General features: G+C 38.5%; 1 protein-coding gene across 1 annotated transcript; it reads left to right on the forward strand.

The window, feature by feature from the left end:
* The first annotated feature begins 1,150 nt into the window (after positions 1–1,150).
* On the forward strand, positions 1,151–20,314 carry kbtbd2 (kelch repeat and BTB (POZ) domain containing 2). Its single transcript, XM_084434275.1, has 4 exons — positions 1,151–1,651; positions 7,652–8,031; positions 15,938–16,103; positions 18,176–20,314. Exons 2-4 carry the CDS (start codon positions 7,859–7,861, stop codon positions 19,730–19,732), a joined length of 1,896 nt encoding a protein of 631 aa, XP_084290401.1. The 5' UTR covers positions 1,151–1,651; positions 7,652–7,858; the 3' UTR covers positions 19,733–20,314.
* Positions 20,315–26,563: the final 6,249 nt, after the last annotated feature.

Genomic DNA, 26,563 nt, shown 5'->3' on the forward strand with positions numbered 1-26,563 from the left:
TAAATAAAAAAAAATACTTAAAAATAAAAATCTGCCTGCCTCTATGGGAATTTAACATAGGGGTGTCCAGACTTATGCACCCTGTATTTTAAGGAAGAACATTTATTTATTCACAATGCATTATTCATTCACAAAGAAAATTGGTGTCCTTAAAGGTTGGATTTTTCCAAATTTTTTAAATTAAGGCATTAAGGTCAATTTCCAAAAGATGATTTTTTATTCCTCTTTTTAGTCAACTTTAGCATGGGTGTCTAAACTTATGCATAGCACTGTAAGTAACTTTGCAACTACATGTCAACTTACTAACCCTACCAGTCTACTAAAAGGCCTACTCTACTATCACTCTAATGAGAGTTAGTTGACAGGTGCAATATTACTTATAGTCAATATAATGTGTTAAATGGACCATCAAAATAAAGTGAAACCAAAAAATGTAATATATAGAATGATTTTTGAAGGATCATGTGACACTGAAGACTGGAGTCATAGCTGATGAAAATTCTGCTTTGCATCACAGAAATAAATGATATTTTAAAGTATATTAAAATAGAAAACCACTATTTTACTGTTTTTTTCTGCATTTTTAATCAAAAAAAGGCAGAGACTTTTTTCATAAAACATTTAAAATAGTAATGTTTCAAAACTTTTTAACGGTAGTGTATATTATGATAGACTAGCCTACATGAATTATATTTTTTTATTATTTTATTATTAGTAGTATTATTAGTATTTTAAATTATTATCTTCAATGGTTCAATAAGGTAACCTACTCTTGCAAGGAAGTAGCAGTGTCTGGGACTCCGCAGCTCCGCTTAAAAAAATACAATCTAATTCTTTTTGCGTGAAATAAGCGTGCTCCCGAGCAGGTGTGAGTTAATGGACCTGTTGCTATGACAGCAACTCCAGGATGAGTCTGGATCATGTCAACTCGTCAACAGTAAAATCCAGATAACTGAGAAATTCCCGAACGTAGAATGGAGGTTGTAAGGTGCTGCTGCTCTATTTAGCAAGTCAAACTAAAGGTAACATGCACGTAAGTGGTATAGGCCTAAATATATTCGATTTCAAATTATCCAACTTAATGATAGCACGAACTGTAAGATGCCAGATACAGACGACGTGTATTAAGCATAATTTAGCAGATCATCCAGAGGGCCAGGCGGAAGAAGCTTATCCCCGCCCCCTTCGGTGACACGCATGTCGCTAGTTCCTATCTACTGGTTTAATTCTCGGGCTGCTAGCATGCAGCTAGCTTTTCCGATCGAAGCGACTTCTTAAATAACGCTGTCGTAGCTCACTCGACGTCTAAAGGCGTCGTAAGTCACTTCATCGTTGCATACTGAGTGCAGATGTTTTAAGTGCACGAGCGATATTCGATACATTAATATCAATCTGGTTAATTGCAGTAAAGTATTGCTGTTCGTAGCTAGATTTGCTAATATATTTAGCAGCATAATGCTATATCAGTGTGTAATATGCGCTTGAAATCATGATCAGGGCGTCAAGGTGTTTGTTGTAGGCACAGGGTTTCGATCCTGGAAGGACTGAGCATTTCTAGACGACTGCTGTCTGAGAAAAAGCTTCGTCTTTGTGTGTTGTGGATCCGACAGAAACGCGCAGCAGCAGGCGGAGTTCCAGCAGCACATCGGAGGTAAGGTGACCTCTAGCAGGCCTGTTTAACAGCGTAACTTAGTGTGGTTATGATCCGGATAACAGCATCCCTGCTAGGCTCCAGTTGTGATCAAATGTTTACTGAAGCTAAAACTCAGCATGTTTGCGTAGCACAGTAAGATGCTGTAGTATGGCGTAAGCACTATAATCGGAGATCAGCAATGATGCCGGAGCAAAACACGTTCGTCACTTAAGAAATGATGCTAATATAACGTTAATCTTTAACTGTATTTAAGATAATACAATCTTTTACTGTACTGTGTGTATCTAGTTGTTTCTAAGCTGCTTTTCATATATTTAGAGGGGAGACTGAGAAATTTGGGTGTAATGAGTTCATGTTACATTACTGATCTCTGAACTAAAGAGCTTTCACCGGAAAAGGCTCATGTCCCGCCAATTTACAAACCTCATAATAAGAAAGGCAGCTGATGCCGACTGATGTAACGTATTATTTCATAGGCTGCATCTCACGTTTTCATAACTCCTTCACGTGCTGAGTGGAGGTCGATAACTACGACGACTGACAATGTCATATTAGTTTATGTTTGGTGCAGTGGTTGGTTAAAGGCCCCCTGAAATCAAAATGACTTTTTTGCTTTTAGTATGAATATGTTAGCCTTAAGGTTATGAATAAGTTGGGGTGATCCAAATCAATGACAAAATATAGCATTTAGGAGATATAAGCATCCAAAACTTACAGAGTCCCTCACATCCGCTAAAATGGACCACTGATTTTTATGACATCACAAGGACTTCAGCTTCTCATCACATCTTCTGTCCAATCAAATGCTCTCTTGAATGTGAAGCGTCCAGCCCCCTATGCTATAAATACCACCTAGCCCAAGTGACGTTGTTGACCCAATATGGATTTTTGCCAGGGTCGATATTGTCCCCACCACTTTTTGAAGTCACTGAAATGTTATTGTTTAAATCAAGCTGCGGAGTGCTCGTTGCCTCTGCTATTAGTGGCATGGATACAGTGTTCTCTTGTGACTCGCGCACAATATGCACACAAACGTGTCCCTGCTTGATAGACAACCACTGATAAACATGTTCGGTTTGGATGAGAGAAAAAAAAACCTATACGAGTGCGGATTAGAACCCAGAACCTCTGACACGCTTGGGAAAAGTTCTATCACTAGACCATGAAAATACACAATCTACACTTGCGGTGGATCTATGCATTTATTCATGTGAAAATTCTCGGCACTAACAATATGTATGAGTAGTAGGCTAGATCTCATTAAATGACAAATTAAACCCAATGCACTGTTGAAATTGATTTCTGGACATCATAATGTTATTTTTTCTGAAAATTATTATTGTACATATATCTGATTTAGCATTGTATAGCATTTTAAAATAAAGCATAAGAAAAGCATCTGATCATAGCAACGTGGATATGTTTGCAAAAGCTTTTCAATTCGGCACTCTAGTAAAGTCACGTTTATTTATATAGCACTTTATACAATAGATTGCTTAAAATCAAGCAGCTTTACCGTATTAAGCATGAAAAGTAGTTTCAGTGTCTCGTTTCATCAGAAGTACAGTGAGGAAAATAAGTATTTGAACACCCTGCTATTTTACAAGTTCTCCCACTTATGGCTCGTTTCCACTGAGCAGTACGGTATGGTACGGTACAGTACGGTACGGTTCGGGTCTTTTAACCATGATCTGGCTAGCGTTTCCACTGCCAACAGTACCCTTACTTGATAGGCGTGGTGTTTCGATTGACGTCATTTTCGCGCGAAGAAGAACATAGTAAACTACAATGGATGACATACAGCAGATCTTGTTCTTGCTCCTCGACATGTTTGTCACAAGAAGACAAGCGCTGACATTAGGCTTTTCTCAATATCAAGTACGCAAAGTTTGTACTTGCCATGTGCGACTCTTACATGCAAATGGTAGGCTACAGCGCGTTCTTAAAAGCGTCACTCAGCTCGCTCTGCTACTCCGGTTATCTGTTACTCTGTATGTACATTTTAAGCAACAATAAAACGAAATATGTTATAAAACACCACTCTGCCTCTTTTCGTTTTAATTTAAATAAATTAAACATTAAAGGGACACAAATGTGGTTCATGCGCAACGCATATTGATTATTCACTGCACGTTATACGTTATTGTATTTATAACAAAACGAAATTTAAAACACAACCCTAACGTTACCTCTTTTCGTTTAAATAAAAAAAAAATTACACATATTCCAGGCAATATATGCATTTGTACAAATGTTGCAATAAACATCAGTGATAATCTTGTAATAAAAAAATGACAAAAAAACATATTTCTTTTTTCAGTTTTATCAATAATAGCCAATATAAAAGTTTAAGTAAAAGGTACAAGAAGCTATACAATAAGAAATAAAGCAAACAATTCAGTCAAATATCCAAATGCAGCGCTCTAGTCTAACATTACAACAGTAAAGTTAAATACAAATAGCCTATAATATGAAACTAAACTTAGCCCTCAGCCAAAACGATTGACCGGGAACGAATTATATATTCACGAGACCAAAGATCGCCCGTTAGGTCTACACAAGACGAATTATATCTCATGTTTAACCACTACCGTCGGAGTCAGCGGCGAACGTCAGAAGAACTAGCCGAGGAAAGGCTCATCCAGCCGGGAAACATGAGCGCCGAGCGCCCGCTGATCGCATGGATCTCACAACCAGAAAAAAAAAAAAAATTATCTTTATAAATAAACCACAGATTTGAGCTTTAAACAACTACATTCTCGCCTGAAAAACTCTTAAAATTACATTTCGTGACACAGTAACAGTAGTATTATATTAAACTGTATATTAAAAATGGCGCTTCTTATGTTGTCATTCCCCTTGTAGCACGCGCAAGTGACGATTCTCTGTCAACCAATCAACGTCCTGCAGTGAGTCTAGCTCCACCTTTTAGTACCGTACCATTGTGCTAGGTACCCCAATGGAAGGGTACCTAAAAAGTGGTACGGTACGGTTCGGCATTTTGGTACCATTCACAACTTTTGATAGTGGAAACGCAAATAAATGCGTACCGTTCCGTACCGCTCAGTGGAAACGAGCCATTAGAAATCATGGAGGGGTCTGACATTGTCATCGTAGGTGCATGTCCACTGTGAGAGACATAATCTAAAAAAAAAAATCCAGAAATCACAATGTATGATTTTTTTACTTATTTATTTGTATGATACAGCTGCAAATAAGTATTTGAAACATATATTGCTGCCACAATAACCTTTTCAAAAATGTACGTGCCTTCTTCTCTTTCCCATTTTTGTTCGCTGAGGTGGAGCTGCGATGAAATATTGTTCTTGTAAATACTTTCCAGCATTTCAGTAATAAAAGTTTACATCTTGCGTACGGTGCTCGGCAGTGATCAAAAAGGATTTAAACCGTGAATTTTGAATCTCTTGTAAACTCAGAGATGTGGATTCAGACGGCAATTAAATTACCACACGACCTGTTTGTCAAAAAACAGAAGGTACTAATTTGGCCAGGGATTTTTACGCGGGTTGGGTGAGAAAAACACTGATATTATGGATTCGGACGGCACTAAAATCACCGACTTACCCCTGTAAATGTTTAAAATACCGGACGAGCCCATGAGAAACAATATTAGCGTCCGAATAGGACTTAACTGACAGTAGCCTATGCTTCCACTGGCCTTTAAAAGAGCGTTTTAATTAAATTAATAATATTGTATAATAATATAATTAAAAATCTAACAACAATCAGTGTAATGACAATTTTATTCTTTGCATGAAAACACTTGAATTAGCCTAATTTAATACTGTCTGGGTGTATTAAAACTTCAGAATTATATTCATATAGACCTGCAACAGTGATAAGGTAAAGCTAAGAGTGGTCCAGACCAACCTTACGAAAGTGTGACTTACAGAAGATATACTTAGCGAACGAACGTTTCGGGAATCGTGCCATAAGGTTAAGAGAGAGGTTAAGGAATAGGTTAAGAACTACTTAGAGATAAGAACGCTTTGGGAAACCGGGCCCAGCTCCTCCCGTGTAGTTTGGGCTGATTTCTCACCTTTCTTAGGATCATTGAGACCCCACGAGGTGAGATCTTGCATGGAGCCCCAGTCCGAGGGAGATTGACAGTCATGTTTAGCTTCTTCCATTTTCTAATGATTGCTCCAACAGTGGACCTTTTTTCACCAAGCTGCTTGGCAATTTCCCCGTAGCCCTTTCCAGCCTTGTGGAGGTGTACAATTTTGTCTCTAGTGTCTTTGGACAGCTCTTTGGTCTTGGCCATGTTAGTAGTTGGATTCTTACTGATTGTATGGGGTGGACAGGTGTCTTTATGCAGCTAACGACCTCAAACAGGTGCATCTAATTTAGGATAATAAATGGAGTGGAGGTGGACATTTTAAAGGCAGACTAACAGGTCTTTGAGGGTCAGAATTCTAGCTGATAGACAGGTGTTCAAATACTTATTTGCAGCTGTATCATATAAATAAATAGTTAAAAAATCATATTGTGATTTCTGGATTTTTTTTTTTTAGATTATGTCTCTCACAGTGGACATGCACCTACGATGACAATTTCAGACCCCTCCATGATTTCCAAGTGGGAGAACTTGCAAAATAGCAGGGTGTTCAAATACTTATTTTCCTCACTGTATAACAGCAGTGTGCTCATGTTTTCACTCGCGGGTCGGTCTCACCTCGACGGAATGAACAGGAATGTGAAAAGGCAGAGCCTCCGCGCACACCTACCTATTAGCCTACGTAATCGTCATGGACCAATGGTAGTACAAAGGTGTTTACCAGCTGAAGCAAACTTTTCTGTAAAGTTCGCTTTGGCAAGCTGTTTCGAACTCCAAACGAAATTCGTTTTGGCATGATTTTGTTGGAAATGACATCACATCAGTTCGTTTTTCGATTTTGCTTGAAGTATATCAGGACCTTAAGCCAGAAATATGCAATGAATCACTAATAAAAATGTATTAATAATATTACAGTTAGTATCCACAAAATAGCTTGTTACAACCAGGTTTTTTTTTCTTGTGAATTGTGATATAAAATGCAACAATCCAATAATCTCCAGATTCATTTTCGTAACTGTCACTAAAAAGTTCAACTTGCATGTTCACTCGACTTACCATTTAATGGAAGAAGAAAAAGCTGACATTCAGCGGCTGGAAAAATTGCCATTACTTCAGCGTCTGTGCCATGAGGGGCCCGGCCACCTCAGTCACTGTGCCCCCATACCTGTGCTCCATTAACAACCGTGATACAGATGGAACAGACATTATAAAGTTCTCATGCTATTCTTCTGGTAGGATAATTTTCTTTAGCAAAATATCTCCCCATTCACTGATATCATTCCCCATTCAATATCTCCCCATTCACCAGGTTGCACTCAGTCACCATTATATATGTTTGGTCTTAAACGCAACTGCTTTCATGTTTTGCCGCAGGACAGCAATTGCAAGTAAATTTTCTGTCATCTTTGCAGGACTGCGATATGAAGAGTGTACAAAGTAACATCTTTAGCAACCGCGTGAAAGTGAATTGCACATAACAGGCACAATAGCAGTATAAACAGAGATATCTATTGGTTCAATATGTGTCACGTGACTTAACATGCTTCATTGTTTTCAAATACCACACAATGCGAAAACTGCGTTTTCAAAAAGATCAGTTTTCACAGGACAAAAATGCTGTCTCAGTGTGGACGGAATTAGAAATATGAAATTTTCTAAATATGGATTTTCAAACGAAAACGTATTAGAGTGGACTGCCACCGAGTACATGTTGTGTTTTAGCGTCTGTTGTATCAGAAAGAGAAGCTTTAAAGACTTCCTATGGTTTTCCACCAAAATAAAAAGTTGTTTTAGTGTTTGAAAGCAAAACAAAATTTTTAATTAAGTGTTAGTACTGTAATTTTACATTTGTTCTATAAAATATTATTATTATTGAATATTTTTATTAAAAACAAATGTATTTTTTTTCTCTGATGTAGATATCTCCCTCTACCTCACGCTTCCTTTTCTCTAAATCCCAACATCCTCCAAGACAGCTGAACACCGGGGGAGTGCTGTAAAAGCTGTGACTCAGCATGGTAGAGGAATAACCTTAATTTCAAAGTATTCTGGGAACAGGCCATTGCAGAAAGGAACCTTTACGCTTTGACATCAGAAAGCTGGTTGAAAACTCATGGGATACGAACATGTCGGAGGTTGGAGAGCGTCGGCCAGTCAACGCAGATTATGCAGTTTCTGTGCTGGAACAGCTGAAGTATTTCTACGAGCAGAAGTTGTTGACTGACATCACTCTGCTGGTGGAGGAGAATGAGTTCCCCTGCCATAAGATGGTGCTGGCCACCTGCAGCTCTTACTTCAGGTGGGTAGAGCAGGGGTTTGTGATTACACAATAATAATTTGTTACATTTATATAGGCTACTCTCCAGATTAAGATGGAGTCAATTATTCCACTTTATACTACGGTTACCACAGCTCATGAAATTGTGCAGATGTTTTATTTCAAGACATTTGTCAGGTTTTTGTCCTTAAACTCCCTTGTGTAATAATTTCTTACGCATCTCATCCCAAGCCTCCTTTGCCAATTCCAAAACATAATTTAAAAGATGGTAACATTTTGATATGCTGTTATTGGAGAGAAGACACTGATAGATTACTTAAGTGTGTGTGTGTGTGTGTGTGTGTGTGTGTGTGTGTGTGTGTGTGTGTGTGTGTGTGTGTGTGTGTGTGAAGTCTGTGCGTCTCTCAACAGTGTTCGGCAGCAGCGTCTCTATTAAAGTCTAGGGCGGGCATTGACACACATTTCATGATTCGATTCTAATTTGATTAACAAACTGGCAATTTACATCTTGGTGCATATCGCTAACTATTAGGCTACAGTGCAATCCTTTTTTTAATTGATTAAAGATTAAGAGAGTATTAAAAGATGCAGTTTATTACTGTGAACAAAAGTAATAATGTTTGTTTTGATGATAAATATAAAAACTAAAGAAAAAAACAGCAGCCAATGCTTGCAAAGATATAGTTTATTTGGCTTTATTTATAAGTTTATTTATGCTTCCACATTTGTTGTAAGGTAAGATGTATCACATTTGCTTAGAATATTGCCTCCTCAATATCGCACAGAAACGCTGAATACCGCTGAAATAAACTAACTCTGAAGTGGGTTGTGTTCAGAGAATAAGTTGCTATTCTATAAGAATAAGTATGGCTAATTAATAAACCTGAAAGTTACCTCAAAATTTGGATCTGAGAGTTGAGTTTACCGTTTATCATAGGCAGAGGAGGAGCTTTAGCTTTAGCAGGTAAGGGAGCTTTTTAGTTACTATAAAGAGAACACTTTCTAGGGGATAATTCTAGGGGATATATTCTAGGGGATATATATCCCCACATTTTCTACTTTACCTCACTGAGAAGCACTACTGCTCAACCCTCATAGTTACAACGCGGACTGTTGAGCAGACGCGTCTCAAGCCTATTAGTGATCCAACGCTGGATACTCCTATAGGTTACGTCCGTGGATCACGGCTGAACGCGTCTTCTCAACACTCACTTACAAACATTTTTCGCCTATCGTGCGTCTACTCTACACCCGTACCACTAAAAAGACGGATTATATCTAAGACTTAAGTCATAAATTAGTATTAATATTGATAGCATCACTGGTAGCTTCGTTGCTAACTTACTGTCCATCTGTTAAAATGGCGAATATATCAGATGTAAGTAGTCTACCTTTTGGTGCAGGTGAGGACACATTTGAGCTGCACGCACTGCAGTCTGAGCTGGAAGCTGTTGAGAAACAGATCCACGACCTTTTATTGAGACAAGCCGAGCTGATAGACCGGCGGTTAGCTCTTGAAACATCACGCGCCGATGCACACAAATCAGTGATTAACGTTACTAACCCGCTGACTCCGACTTCGTCTACTCCGTGCGTTTCTCAACATCGGTCCCGAGCGCCGAGGTCGCGATCAGCCATGGTCTCGTTCACTCCGGCTCCAACACGCCACCACGAAGCCTGGATGGTTCCGCAGCGCAAGACGCGAGTCAGGTCTAGACCAAGACTCTCTCCGACCCTCCCGGTTTTCGAGTTATCCACACAAAACCGCTTCTCCCCTCTTCGCGAAACGGAACGCGATGCTGTGATCATCGGCGATTCCATCGTTCGGCACGTACGCGCAACGTTAGGTAAAAGTAAGGTGCACAGTCACTGCTTTCCTGGTGCTCGTGTTTCTGAAATCGCTACTCACGTTCCCGAGATTCTGAACGGTGACGAGCGCGTCGGAACTGTTGTCCTGCACGCGGGAGTGAACGACATCAGGATGCGCCAGACGGAGATTCTGAAGAAAGACTTCAGGAATCTGATCGATACGATACGCAGCACATCGCCTGAAACAATGATCATAGTGTCAGGACCGCTTCCCACGTACCGACTAGGACATGAAAAGTTTAGCAGATTATTTGCGCTAAATGAATGGTTAATGTCATGGTGCAATGAGCAGAAACTGCTCTTTGTAAATAATTGGAATCTGTTTTGGGAGCGTCCTAGGCTTTTCCGTGCTGATGGCTTACACCCAAGCAGATTCGGAGCAGATCTTCTGTCGGATAACATCTCCAAAATGTTAAATACCTTTTGACTAGTAACCAAAAGTCCAAATCATAGTCTCTGCTGCACCAATTTAACTGATATAAATACTAGTGTAGAACATTGCATAGAAACCGTGTCTATTCCTCGTTTAGTGAGATCAAATAATAAATCCACTGCAGGATCTAGGAAAAATCTAATTGTTATTAAAACAGAAAATGTTGCTATTAGTAAACAAAAACAATTTCTAAAGCTAGGTCTTCTAAACATTAGATCACTCACACCTAAGGCAGTTATTGTAAATGAAATAGTCACAGATAATAGCTTCGATGTACTTTGCCTTACTGAAACCTGGCTTAAACCAAATGATTATTTCGGTCTAAATGAGTCTGCTCCTCCTGGATACTCCTATAAGTATGAGCCCTGTCTGATTGGTCGTGGCGGCGGTGTTGCAACAATCTATAGAGATATTCTCAATGTTACTCAGAAAGCGGGTTATAAGTTTATTTCGTTTGAAGTACTTGTACTAAATGTTAAGCTCTTAGATGTTAGAAAAACATCCCTATTATCTCTAGCCTTGGCTACTGTATATAGACCGCCTGGGCCTTACGCTGATTTCCTAAAAGAGTTTGCAGATTTTCTCTCAGACCTATTAGTCAATGTCGATAAAGCATTAATTGTTGGAGATTTTAACATACACGTAGATAATCCAAATGATGCGTTAGGGGCTGTGTTTACAGATTTATTAAATTCATTTGGGGTCAAGCAAAACGTCACCGGAGCAACTCATCGTCTTAATCATACACTCGATTTAATTATATCACATGGAACCGATCCAACCGATATAGATATTATACCGCAAAGTAATGAAGTCACTGACCATTACATGGTAACTTGCATATTACGTACTGCTGTAATATGTCATGCGGCGCCGCGTTATCAACCAGGCAGAACAATCCTTCCATCCACCATAGATAATTTCTCGAATTCCTTATCTGATCTGTCTCAGCTGCTGCCTGAACCCAAACAAACAGATGAACTAGAAGAACTAACTAGCACTATGAGCACTATTCTCTCTAGAACATTGGATGTTGTTGCACCTATTAGATTAAAAAAGGTCAGAGAGAAAATTAAAGCACCGTGGTACAACAATACTACGCATGTTCTAAAGAGAGAAACCCGTATTTTAGAGCGTAAATGGAAACAAACTAATTTAGAGGTCTTTAGAATCGCGTGGAAAGACAGTATGTCACGTTATAAAAAGGCCCTAAAAGCGGCCAGGGCTGAGCATCTCCGCAAACTAATAGAAAATAACCAAAATAATCCAAGGTTTTTATTTAACACCGTGGCTAGACTAACAAATAAACAGACGTCACCCGAACAAAATATCCCGTTACAGTTTAGTAGTAATGATTTTATGAAGTTCTTCACTGAGAAAATAGAAAGCATCAGAACCACAATTGTAAACGTTCAATCTTCAATTGCGCCTTATAATTCAGCCTCAATTATCACCCCGCAAGAACAATTACAGTGCTTTACAACTATAGAACAAAGAGAGTTAAATAAACTTATCACTTCATCTAAAACTACAACATGTTTATTAGATCCTATACCAACTAAGCTACTGAAAGAAGTGTTACCTGTAGTGGAAGAGCCTCTCCTCAATATTATTAACTCGTCTTTATCTTTAGGTCATGTTCCAAGAACATTTAAACTGGCAGTTATAAAACCTCTCATTAAGAAACCACAATTAGATCATAATAATCTAGCAAATTATAGACCCATTTCAAATCTTCCATTTATGTCTAAAATATTAGAAAAAGTGGTGTCTGCTCAATTGTGTTCTTTCTTGCAAGAAAATGATATCTATGAAAAGTTTCAGTCTGGTTTCAGGCCGCACCATAGCACTGAAACTGCGCTCGTTAAAATCACAAATGATTTACTTTTAGCTTCTGACCAAGGCTGTATCTCAATACTAGTTTTACTTGATCTTAGTGCTGCGTTCGATACTATAGATCACACAATACTCTTAGATCGACTACAAAATTATACTGGTGTTCAAGGACAAGCATTAAGCTGGTTCAGATTAGGGATGCACCGAAATGAAAATTCTTGGCCGAAACCGAAAACCGAAAAAGAGGAAACCAAGGCCGAAAACCGAAACACCGAAAGAAATTATGCCAATTATTGTTAGTACCATTGCATTTATGGCTATGACTGTGTACTAAGTTTACTAAAATCAAGGCATTGCAATTGCATAAATTAATATTAAAGTTTCAAAGAATAAATCCATTAAAATTTTATGCAAATATTTATTTAGCATTTGCAAAGTATAAAATTAAATCTTTAACTTGACCCCACTCATGTGTACATTAAATAATAATGTAAAAGCCTACTGGCCTGGAGAAAGGTTTAAAAATGAAATGTTCTCTCATAAAAACAAAGTGCATTTAGGTCAATACTGCCATAGCCCAAAATAATATCTGCAGTTATATGCTCATGGACGTGAGTTGCAAAAACCATAAACAGCTCAGGTAAACCTCTGAGAAATGACGGCTGCTCTGCACACACACGCAAAGGTCTCTCGCTCCCTCTCTCTGCCGCGCGCGCTACGTATGCGCGCTCATGCTCGCTCGCGATTCCGGGAGATTTAAACTAATTTGCGGGCATTAGGGAGCCGATATCAATACGCGGGAGACTCCCGGAACTTCCGGAAGACTTGGGATGTCTGTGTTTTGAAAATCGCTGTCCGTGGGTCACTCTTAGATATATTTAAATACGTCCACACCGCAGATATGTAATGTTGCTTCAGACAAGCACGTGCAGGTCGCGGTGTCTGCTGTTTGCGTCATCACAACATTTCGTCCGTATTGTTTCGGTGATAAAAGTCTTTCGGCCGATGCACTTTTGGGCCATTTTCGGCCGAAAATTTTCGGTGGCCGAATATTCGGTGCATCCCTAGTTCAGATCATACTTATCTGACCGCTACCATTTTGTCTATTTAAATGGAGAAAAATCGATCATAACTCCAGTAAACTATGGAGTGCCGCAGGGATCTGTGTTAGGCCCTCTATTATTCTCAGTATATATGATGCCACTTGGAAATATTATAAGGAAACATGGAATTAGTTTCCATTGTTATGCTGATGACACTCAAATATATATTTCGTCACGGCCAGATGAAAACGCTAAATTATCCAAATTGACAGAGTGTGTTAACGATATAAAAGATTGGATGACGCGTAATTTTCTTTTATTAAATCCAGACAAAACAGAGGTACTACTTATCGGTTCAAAAAACCACCCGCAAAACCTCTCGCAATACAACTTTAATATAGTAGGATGTCCTGTTACTTTATCCTCTACAGTAAAAGACCTGGGTGTTATACTCGATTGCAACCTGTCTTTCGAAAATCATATTTCATATGTTACAAAAACCGCCTTTTTCCACCTTAGAAACATTGCTAAGCTACGTAATATGCTATCAGTTTCTGATGCAGAAAAGTTAGTTCATGCATTCATGACCTCGAGACTAGATTACTGTAATGCTTTATTAGCTGGTTGTCCTGCATCCTCAATAAACAAGCTACAGTTACTCCAGAATGCCGCCGCTAGAGTTCTTACTAGATCAAGAAAATATGATCATATAACACCGATTTTATCATCACTGCATTGGTTACCTATAAAGTTCCGTATTAATTACAAGGTATTGCTACTGACTTATAAAGCCCTAAACGGCTTAGCTCCAGTCTATTTAACGGATCTTCTATCGCCCTATAATCCATCGCGCTCTTTAAGATCACTTAATTCAAGGCTTTTGGTCATACCTAGGATATCCAGAACCACCAAAGGAGGGAGAGCATTTTCACATTTAGCTCCAAAACTCTGGAATAGCCTTCCTGATAGTGTTCGTTGCTCAGACTCGCTCTCCCAGTTTAAAACTAGATTAAAGTCGCATCTCTTCAGCCAGGCATTCATATAATTTTTTTAATTTTACAGTTCAAATTACAATCCGGCCTCTAGTTAATAAACGCCAGAGGAGAACTGGCCCCCGACTGAGCCTGGGTTCTCCCAAGGTTTTTTTTTCTCCATTGGGTCACCTGATGGAGTTTTAGGACACCATTAGGTCATTTGATGGAGTTTTTCAGTTCCTTGCCACTGTTGCCTTTGGCTTGCTCAGTTGGGGATATTCTGGGGATATTTAATCTGATTTTATCAATCAATAAATTCCACTAGAAACAAACCTTGTTGTATTATTTTAATTTAATACTGTGAAGCTGCTTTGATACAATCTGTATTGTGAAAAGCGCTATACAAATATACTTGACTTGACATTCTAGGGGATATATATCCCCACTTTCTAGGGGATATATATACTACTATATATATATATATATATATATATATATATATATATATATATATATATATATATATAGTTTATAGTAAACTTTTGTTTTTCATGCCTGACCAGCTGCCAGATACACACTGAAAACATTCAGGAGTGGCATGGCATATGCAATTGTTATTTATTATTTGTATTGGCTGCCATGCCAAATCATGCATACAGTAATGCTTGCTTTTCTGTTATAAGTTTGAGAACGTACGTACTTTAATAAATAATTTATCGGGCGTGATTATGCTTCTAATAAATTATATTTATATGTTAACTTTAAATTCAACTCATCAGAAGGGCTCAACACTAAGGTTTGTCTACTGGCCTAGTCAAACCAGTGGGTAAAATTTTTACTTGCCCTGCCAATATTTTCACTGGCCCTACCAAAAATAAATAAATAAATGAAATAAAAAGTTTTGTTGTTGTTTTGACCTAGATAATTCTTGATTGATTCATATTTCGATACCCCAGCAAAAACCACTGGCCTAACTAATATAAAGTTCAAACATTATTGAAGACAAGTGTGTCTTCAGTAATAAAATAAGAACGAATAAACAAAATACAAGCAACAGCTCAAATAAATACAACAAAAAGATACAAATGAAATAAAAAGTGCTTTAAGGTTTTCAGGTATGTCTAACAGTATTCAGGTAGAGAAACTAAATAATAAAAAGTAAAATAACACTGCATAGTTTCCACTGTATACATTAAAGATAGATTTAATAAATTAAGTGTATACATTATAAATTAAATAGATTAAAAATAGCTTACTTTAACATGGGTTAATAGATTAATCCTTGTTAAAGCTACAAAAGTTATACAGTCAAAGAGCAGTGAGTGATTTTGCTGTCTTTTGTTTGATTAACATTAAAAACAGATGGCAACAGGAATATTAGGCTGCTGTTCACTTTAAGACTGAATGTACGGATCCAATATACTGATACACATGCGTTTTCTTTCTCATCTGTTTAACTTCAAGTAAGACATAACCAACGTGTTTACATTATGGGTATTTTGACACTTTAATGTATGACTTGAAAGACTTTTGACTTTGTTTTTTTTTATTTACATACACTTAAGCAGACTGGAACAAAAATAATTTTGTCAAAATTTCTAGTAAATAACATGTTTTGTTCAGTAGCCTAATATTTAGGTTTTATAAATTACAGAAACTTTTTCTTCAGATTCAGATTTAAAAAAGAACTTTAATCGATGAGTCAAGTTTTTTCCATATGAAATGTAGTTATTTGTTTTGACCCGTGTTGTTTTTTGTTTGTGTTCCTCTAGGGCCATGTTTATGAGCGGGCTCAGTGAGAGCAAACAGACCCATGTTCATCTTAGAAACGTTGACCCCATCACACTGCAGACCATCATAACATATGCTTACACCGGCAACTTGGTCATCAACGACACCACTGTGGAACCTCTCTACGAGACGGCCTGTTTTCTTCAGGTTAGAAAGACATGCACACAACACAGTCTTCCACAGATTAACTCGTTAAATATATCCGTTTACACGCACAATGCTCACACTGACTTGTTTTAACAAGTTTTCCATTTGCTTCAATCACAAAACCTATGGGTCACATACAGTGAGGAAAATAAGTATTTGAACACCCTGCTATTTTGCAAGTTCTCCTACTTGGAAATCATGGAGGGGTCTGAAATTGTCATCGTAGGTGCATGTCCACTGTGAGAGACATAATCTAAAAAAAAAAATCCAGAAATCACAATATATGATTTTTTTAAACTATTTATTTGTATGATACAGCTGCAAATAAGTATTTGACCACCTGTCTATCAGCTAGAATTCTGACCCTCAAAGACGTGTTAGTCTGCCTTTAAAATGTCCACCTCCACTCCATTTATTATCCTAAATTAGATGCACCTGTTTGAGGTCGTTAGCTGCATAAAGACACCTGTCCACCCCATACAATCAGTAAGAATCCAACTACTAACGTGGCCAAGACCAAAGAGCTGTCCAAAGACACTAGAGACAAAATTGTACACCTCCACAAGGCTGGAAAGGGCTACGGGGAAATTGCCAAGCAGCTTGGTGAAAAAAGGTCCACTGTTGGAGCAATCATTAGAAAATGGAAGAAGCTAAACATGACTGTCAATCTCCCTCGGACTGGGGCTCCATGCAAGATCTCACCTCGTGGGGTCTCAATGATCCTAAGGAAGGTGAGAAATCAGTCCAGAACTACACGGGAGGAGCTGGTCAATGACCTGAAAAGAGCTGGGACCACCGTTTCCAAGGTTACTGTTGGTAATACACTAAGACGTCATGGTTTGAAATCATGCATGGCACGGAAGGTTCCCCTGCTTAAACCAGCACATGTCAAGGCCCGTCTTAAGTTTGCCAATGACCATTTGGATGATCCAGAGGAGTCATGGGAGAAAGTCATGTGGTCAGATGAGACCAAAATAGAACTTTTTGGTCATAATTCCACTAAACGTGTTTGGAGGAAGAAGAATGATGAGTACCATCCCAAGAACACCATCCCTACTGTAAAGCATGGGGGTGGTAGCATCATGCTTTGGGGGTGTTTTTCTGCACATGGGACAGGGCGACTGCACTGTATTAAGGAGAGGATGACCGGGGCCATGTATTGCGAGATTTTGGGGAACAACCTCCTTCCCTCAGTTAGAGCATTGAAGATGGGTCGAGGCTGGGTCTTCCAACATGACAATGACCCGAAGCACACAGCCAGGATAACCAAGGAGTGGCTCTGTAAGAAGCATATCAAGGTTCTGGCGTGGCCTAGCCAGTCTCCAGACCTAAACCCAATAGAGAATCTTTGGAGGGAGCTCAAACTCCGTGTTTCTCAGCGACAGCCCAGAAACCTGACTGATCTAGAGAAGATCTGTGTGGAGGAGTGGGCCAAAATCCCTCCTGCAGTGTGTGCAAACCTGGTGAAAAAATACAGGAAACGTTTGACCTCTGTAATTGCAAACAATGGCTACTGTACCAAATATTAACATTGATTTTCTCAGGTGTTCAAATACTTATTTGCAGCTGTATCATACAAATAAATAGTTTAAAAAAATCATACATTGTGATTTCTGGATTTTTTTTTTTTTAGATTGTCTCTCACAGTGGACATGCACCTACGATGACAATTTCAGACCCCTCCATGATTTCTAAGTAGGAGAACTTGCAAAATAGCAGGGTGTTCAAATACTTATTTTCCTCACTGTATTACAATCACAACATAACATCGTTGCAGACTTTGAGCAGCACAGTCTGGCATTTTTAGAGGTCTCTAAAATGTCCACAAAACAAATGGTCATCAGCCAATAAGGTGAATGGCTGATCATCGTGAAATTTGGGATGTGCATGACGTTCAAGCATTGTGTACCAAATTATTTTGAGAATTGGCCAAAAGGAGCTTTTCAATAAATGTTTCTTACTAAAACCAACTACTTTTTAGAAGCGGGCAAGTTAGAGAATCTCAATATCTACAGTACAGTTGTTTAATTTTTACGTCTACTTATTTTTGTCTTTCATTGATTTCCTCTCAGGTGGAAGATGTTTTACTGCAATGTCGAGAATACTTGGTCAAGAAAATCACAGCTGAAAACTGCGTCCGCATGCTAAGCATTGGTGACCTGTTCAGTTGCATGGAGTTGAAGCAAAGTGCTAAGCGCATGGTGGAGCACAAATTTTCTGTCGTCTACAGACAGGAAGCTTTTCTGCAGCTCTCGCACGAGCTCTTGCTGGACCTCCTGAGCAGCGATAATCTCAACGTGGAGAAAGAGGAAACGGTACGTGAGGCGGCCATGCTGTGGCTGGAATACAACATGGAAGCACGTTCTCAGTATCTCTCCTCCGTCCTCAGCCAGATTCGAATTGATGCGCTTTCTGAGGTGACCCAACGTGCCTGGTTCCAAGGGCTTCCACCGAATGACAAATCAGTGGTTGTGCAAGGCCTGTACAAGTCAATGCCAAAGTTTTTCAAGCCCAGACTGGGCATGACCAAGGAAGAAATGCTGATTTTTGTAGAGGCCGAACCGCCAGCTGAAAGCCACCCGGTCGTAATAGGTCCACGTCACACAGTGGTCTGTTATAGTCCTCAAGCAGAGAAAGTCTATAAACTGTGTAGCCTGCCTGGAGACTTGCAAAAGGTTGGGACATTAGTCACCCCAGACAATGATGTGTACATTGCCGGTGGACAGATACCACTGAAGAGTGCGCTAGCTACCCACGGCAGCAAAAGCGGCAAGCTGCAGGCTGCCTATTGTTCAGTGGACACCTTCTACTGGCTGGATGCCCAGCAGAATGCATGGGTGGCTAAAACACCCATGATTTATGCTCGCACTAAACCATCGCTGGTGTATTGTCAGGGTTTCATCTACGCTATAGGCGGTGATAACGTGGGCGGCGAGTTGAATAAACGCACAATGGAGCGATACGATTGTGAGCAGGATGAATGGAGCGTGACCAGCCCTCTTCCCTGCGCGTGGAGTTGGAGCACAGCGGTAACAGCCCGGGACTGCATTTACGTCATGACACACGATCTCATGTACTGCTACTTCCCTCGTGCTGACACTTGGGTGGAAATGGCCATGCGGCAGACAAGTCGTTGCTTTGCTTCCGCTGCTGCGTTAGGAGATCTCCTCTTCTATATCGGTGGTCTACATGTGGTGGGCAACTCGGGTTTGCGTTTGCCGACGAGCACTATCGATGGCTCCTCTGTTACGGTAGAGATATACGATGTCAACAAAAATGAATGGCGTCTAGCTGCCAACATCCCAGCCAAGCGGTACTCTGACCCCTGTGTGCGTGCTGTGGTGCTACTGAATACGCTATGCATCTTCATACGCGAGACGCACTTAAACGAACGGGCAAAGTATGCTCTGTATCAGTACGACCTGGAGCTCGATTGCTGGTCCTTGCGGCAGCCTGTGTCAGAGCGTGTGCTCTGGGACCTCGGCAAAGATTTCCGCTGTGCCGTGGGTAAATTATACCCGTCCTGCCTTGACGAATCGCCCTGGAAGCCACCCACTTACCTCTTCTCACCTGATGGAGCTGAGGAGTTTGAGGTGGATGAGGACATGGTGCTACTGCCTCATGTATAGTTAATGGCATCATCTTTGAAACTTGTCCTGTAATTTATCCACTGTTCTGAAAGGTGATTGAGCTTATGGACAGACTTCCCTTAATGCCTAATGTGCTCATGGAGATCAAATATTTAATTGGAATCTGAAACATTTCATTTCTAATTTTGACCCGCCTCAGACATGTATAGATTTGATTTTCTCATAGCAAGTTTGAGAACATTTCATTTCTGTCACCATTACAAGTTTGGTATTCTGTTTTGGCATTTCTGTTTTGGCATAACGTTTAATTTGATGGTGTAAATGGATCATGATGTGATTAAACCTCCTTTGGTGGAAAATGACAACTGTACACCCGACTTATTAAATTTATCAGTGTTCTTTTGTCTGGTTCATTTTCCAGAAATGTATTGCTCACCTTTCTCCCAAATGTCAGCAGGGTGCAGTAGGGTCAAGGGTTTGAGATATTTCGTACTGAATGTTATTTGATGTTTTGATTCGCCACTGGTTTGGTGACTTGCTTGAAATTGATATTGTTGTTGTCGTCTGTATCATCATAGTTCACATGTTATAAACACGCATACATGCATATGCATGCATATATGTATACAGTGTTTCCCATTGATTACCTTCACTGTTGAGGCCAGCCATAGTCTTATCTGTGCCACCACAGCTTCATAATGAATCGAAAATATTTTTAAAATTCTCATAATAACATTGTTGATTTGCGCCATTGCTTTGGCAACATATCTGTCAGACGAACTAAAATCAAAAGCACAATATGGCTTTGTGCCCTTACCAAATCACAAAAACACTGCGATTTAATTATGTAGTCTGTGATCCGGTGCTTTCCGCATCTCAGAACGGCTCGGTTCACAGTGAATGAATGCAGTGATCTTCATCTCTGCATGTGCTGTGAATTTAGCGTTCATGTAGCGGGTACCAGTTACACATTATTTTCACATTTTTGTGGGAAGATTACAGCGTTTGACTAGATTTGTAATGACACGCATTTTCATGGAAACGGTAGTTCTCCGCCAAAATCAAAGCTCAACTGCAATTTCCGTCAAACTAAAATCTCTTTCAAGTGTAGAAATTAGGTCAAAAGTATTGTATTTTCCCTATTGTAGCGTATGAAATTTTCATTTATTTTACAGTGCATTTGCTTTACAATACATTACTATTATAGTCATAGGAATAATAATAATATAAAATTACTATTATATTCTAATTGTTTGGCTTCTTAAAACACTAGTGTGAACATAATGTAGATTGAGGCACTAAAAAGAGGTTTGAGTTCCCTTTGATGTTCAGGTACAAAATTCACAGAGTTAAATTTTCACATTGAACATGGGTTGGAGCTCTTAATTTTGAACTGTGCACCATATTGAATTTAACTTGAAAATGTACAAAATTGTCTTCTGGCGCAACCCTCGAGGGACCGATGTCCAAACACCATAGTCTCAGTAAATCCGAAACGTCCTTTTTTCAAAAGATACTGTATTAAAGATAATTTTGTAAAATGGAATTAAGCTTTACAGATTGTACAGATATACAGATTTGAAAGAGTTTAAACAATGTTGTTTATGCTCAATGTTCAATGAAACAATTATTGCACATGCATCTGTGGAACAGTCCTTAAGACACTAACAGTTTACACATGGTATACAGTTAAGGTCACAGTTCCAGTAACTTAGGGCACTAAAGAGAAGCTCGATTGGAATCTACTGACTCTGAAAAACACCAGGAGAAAGATGCCCAGGGTTCCTGATCACCTGCATGAATATGCCATAGTCCTGCTGCAGGGAAGCATGAGGACTGCAGATGTGGCCTGAGCAATAAACTGCAGTGTATGTAATGTAAGACACCTAAAACTGCTACAGGAAGGACAGATGATCGTCCTTGCAGTGGCAGTCGCAGATGTGTTTGAGAATTTGCAAGTGACTTGGTGGAAGAGTGGAGTAACATCTCACGGCAAGAACTGGCAAATCTGGTGCAGTCAATGAGGATGAGATGCACTGTAGTACTTGACGCAGCTGGCGGCCACACCAGATACTGACTGCTACTTTTGATATTGACCCCCCACCCCACCTTTGTTCAAGGACTCATTCCACTTCTGTTCATATGTCTGTTAAATTTGTTCAGTTTATGTCTCCGTTGTTGAGTCTTTTTATGTACATACAAATATTTACATATGTTAAGAAATGTTCTGAGAAAAAACAATTTTTTTGAAAGTGAGGATGTTTCTTCTATACACACTCACACACTGCCGTTCAAAAGTTTGGGATCGGTAAGATTTTTTATGTTTTTAAAGGAAGCCTCTTATGCTCACCAAATATTATTACAATTTAAAATAACTGTTTTCTATGTGAATAGATTGTAAAATGTAATTTATTCCTGTGGTCAAAGCTGAATTTTCAGCATCATTACTCCAGTCTTCAGTGTCACATGATCCTTCAGAAATCATTCTAACATGATGATTTACTGCTCATATATATATATATATATATATATATATATATGTGTGTGTGTGTGTGTGTATATTTGTATATTATAAGTGTATATTATACTTTTTTTCTGCTGTCATTGTTTAATAGTGTGTACAAAAATGTTTTTTCCTGCTAGATTGAACCCTCACTTTTGGTTATTATTATTTCATACTACTGTTTTTAATAACTTGTTATAAAAGAATATTGCAGACTCTTTATGTTGCTTGGGGCATTCATGTGAGTATGGGCCCAAAACATCAGGTTCACATGGATGGGTGTTTCCTGACAGCATTGTTTTTTTTCAATGAATGGTAATATATTAAGTCAATATGAGTTGTAAGCACGCAGCATTTTTTTGAATGCGAAAACGTGTTAATTCAAGCTTGTGTACCTTGAAGCATTTGTGTTCAACAAAAGAAGTTTGCATGAACAGATTTTCTGCATATTTATATTATATTGGGCCAAGACTTCGACTGCTGACAGCTGACAATTTCCTCCTGGTGTGGCTGAGCTTTTACCAGTTTTAAAATAGGAACGTAATTACCCATTTATTAGAAAAACATTTATAAAGTCTCTTGTTCTAAAACCTGATGGCTGATTGTATATGCACAGTTGCTTGACAGATATTAATACACACCTTGCCCGCCTCCAAAAAACTATTTTAAAACAGTAAAATACAATACTGTTCATCTGTAGGGCCTACTGTAAAATCATTGTTTTCCAGTTAATTAATCAGATCACATGGATGGCAAATACATTACTGAACCTATTCATATGATAAAATCATTTAGAGAGATTCAATACAGCTCTGTGCCTAAATTTTTACTGGAGTGCAGTTGGGTCATATTTAACATGTTTTGCAAATGTCCCATCTCTTGTTTGCATATGTACTGTATTTACTCTTTTCTGCACATCAAGGATTGATGGGTGCACATCAAGGTTGTTGTTTTCTCAAGATTATATGGTAATGAATATGTATAGTGCATTTTTTTTTTTTTTTATGGTCCTCTCTAGAATTAATTTTTCTGACTGACTATCGAGTTTATGGTCACTGAATGGCTTTTCTGAGGTAAATGTGATGTTACGTGACATTGTTTGCAGATGAAGCGATTACACGAGACATGATTCATTTCAGTAAGTTGTAAGTCTTTCAACATACCTTCTGATGTTCATGCATGTTTATTTGGTGCTGTAACTAGTATTAAAGTGGAAGAGATGAACGGTTTACATGCCGGCAAGGCTAGATGTGCTTCCTCCATAAAAACACATTTAAATAGAATGTCATGAAATACGTGTCGTCTATCGAACACATCCCAGCATAAACGCTCTTAATAAATTATTTGTGGTTATGTTTTCAAACCACTATAATTTGAACAGAAAAGCAAGCATACTGTTTGCGTGATTAGGCATGGCAGCCATTTCGGATAATAAATAACCATTGCCTTACCTAATGCAGCAAAACAATTTTTTTTCACATTCTGAATGGAATTCACTGGAAAATGAAGAAAGGGTGCGAAGAGCGCTCCCTATAATCACTAAAATGCTGTCACTTATCTCAGTTCATCGTGATCTCACAAAGTTCCGCTAATCGATTAAGCTGACTGCATAATGAATCTTATTTAGACTACAATGTAGACACTTTGTTTGTTATGTGTTAACTTATAACGAGAGGATTTGCAGCGTGCAGAACTCCGCACTGGACAAAAACTCTGGCGTTTTGAGTGGTGATTCGAACTTAAACACGTCTGATTGCCCTAGTGAAAAATAAATATACTAAAATGTATTTGAAATACATTTATTTTATGCTAAGTATACTACAAATACATTTACATATTTATGTGCTTGATATAAATACCCTGCAATTGTACTTTTTGTATACTAAATTGGTATACTTAAAGTCTGCTAAATTTTGTACTTAATGCACTTTAGTTATCCAGAAATAGTGCTGAAGTTCAACTAAAGATATACTTAAGTATATTTGATTGTCATAAAGTGGAACTATTGCAAGTATACTTTAGGTACCCTATACTTTAACTGCAAATTCCAAACTGCATTTTGCACCCTTAAAGGGCACTTTGGGAAGGGGACACCATTTGTTGGGGTGGTCCAAATGAAAAAACAACTGGATCCCTTTACGAAGGGCCCTTCAACAAGGCTGTTGGTGAAGGTCACTTCAAGGAAGTAATTTGATCATTTATGGTCATGTGACCTAGTGAATACGCGTGATTCATTTTAAAGATAGATGGCGGGAGAGTTCAAGTTTACTTGCACACAGAGTAATTCAAGTTGTTTTGTTTTGTTTGTGATATATTTCACACATTTTTGCCATGTTGTTTAAATGAGTTTCATAGGTAAGAAATGTGTTAGGTAATGCAGAGTCCAAAGATGAGACAGCAAGTTTTAGAGTTGAGCACAGAGAAATACACTCACACACACATATATAACATACATTTTAAAAACGTTTTTATATATAAAAAAATATTTTTTACAACAGTTATGTTAACAGCAATAATAAGAAATTTCTGTTTATAAAAACAGCTAATCAGTTGATGGACACTGTACTGTGTTGTCATGGGAACATCTCAGGTGAAGAGAAATTACGTTGTCTTTCATTGCTTTCTTCACCAAGTGAGTTCCAAATGCTACATAATAGCAAATATGTGCCCTGCTCACTTCAAAGTCCCCACTTCAAGGGCTCTGCCCTTCAAAGGGAGTAGGGCATAGGGATGCTCACTTCCGTTTGGAATTTGCCTAAATAGACTGATAGTATACAGAGATCATACTATCCTTACTAATAGTAATATTAAACACAATTTAAGGCTTACTATCAAGAAATATATTGTGCAATAAAGAAGTACTCCAAATAAAGTTGAATTATAATTATATCAGTAAGTCTGTAATGTTAGTAAATATGTAAATGTGTTTGTAGTATACTTAGTATGAAATAAATGTATTTTAAATAGGTTTAGGTTTTATTAATTAGTTTTTTTTCACTAGGGTGGGCATTGCGTTCAAGAATCCAACAGATACAGGATGTATGTGATTGGCTACATTGCTCAACACAGCAAAAAACGTTGTAAATAGAAACCTTTGATGCTCTCGAGAGCACAACCACCAAATTTGTTTTGCCAATATGCTATTATTACAGAGAAAACCTGATCCTACACCAGCAGTTATGGATAGCTTTTCCCTCTAAAAGCAATCAGAAGTAGCAGCAGTCAGTCGTTTGAGTGAGAAAATTCTACGCTACTCTGGAGCCCGTAGCCAGGGGAAGGCCCAGCCTTACACACGCTTCACCTATGGAAATAGCAGTAGGTGTGTTCAACTTCATGCGGTGTATGACATCAAAGTATCACGTACTACCACGTACCACGTACAAAGTACTTTGATTTCATATACCAATCGGTCTGCGCAGGAGCCACATGAAGTGGAACACACCTATTAGGACTTTATGTAAAGCTGCTTGGAAACTATGTGTATTGTGAAGCACGATACAAATAAATCTGACTTGACACTTGGTTGTACTTAAAGACAGGATTTGTTGGTGAAATTAAAATGGCGTCGACATCAATGGATATTCTGGATCGAGGTTTCAAAAGGCTATATATTTTTTAGAAACTTCAAGCATGCGCTGAATCTCAGCTGATCCATGGCTACCTAGAATATGATGCTTATCACAGCATCTCTATAAGGTCCATTCAGTATTATCAGCAGCTTTATTGCATTGCTCAGGAGCTAATTACCCTCCTTCCTCCCCAACTCATCCTTTCGTCCAATCAGGACTTGGCCTTCTGATATTCCTCTTCAAATCAGACTCTTTATTTTTTTAATCATGTTGTACATAAATCACTGAACATTAATAATATTTGCAATACATTTATGTTGGTTCTGTTCTGATTACCCTAAGAGAGGGTAATCGCTGCTCTCCTGCCATAACACACCGCCAATCCAAATTGTAAACAAATTTTCATTGTCAGTCATCTTTGACAATAGTGGTCCTGACAGAATTAAAGTTATCTGGATAACTGTCAGCAGATGATACAAAGTGAGTGTATGTCTATCTATCTATCTATCCTTGCAAGGAAAATTGGCTTAGTCTAACAATTATCCAACAATTTCTCTTTGTAGAACTCATAATGGATTTGTTTTTAAATAAATGCTGATAAACGTTAGTTATGTGAACAAACAAGTATATTCTATAAAAAATATTGTTTCAGTCAGTATGCATTTTTAATAATGTTAAAGTAGTTCAATATTTATGAATTTGACTATGTACTTATCTATTACAGTGTGCTTGCAGAGAGAGCCCGCCCACACGTTCTTCTGATTGGCTGTGATTTTTTTAATGATTTTGCTGTGTGGA

Source organism: Rutilus rutilus (assembly GCF_951802725.1).
Source record: "Rutilus rutilus genome assembly, chromosome: 16".
In the NCBI taxonomy this organism is placed as follows: Eukaryota; Metazoa; Chordata; class Actinopteri; order Cypriniformes; family Leuciscidae; genus Rutilus; species Rutilus rutilus.

Coding starts and splice junctions, on each gene's coding strand:
- kbtbd2 (XM_084434275.1), top strand. CDS start 7,859: ATGTCGGAGGTTGGAGAGCGTCGGCCAGTCAACGCAGATTATGCAGTT. Junction 8,032..15,937: donor ACCTGCAGCTCTTACTTCAG/GTGGGTAGAGCA, acceptor GTGTTCCTCTAG/GGCCATGTTTATGAGCGGGC. Junction 16,104..18,175: donor AGACGGCCTGTTTTCTTCAG/GTTAGAAAGACA, acceptor ATTTCCTCTCAG/GTGGAAGATGTTTTACTGCA.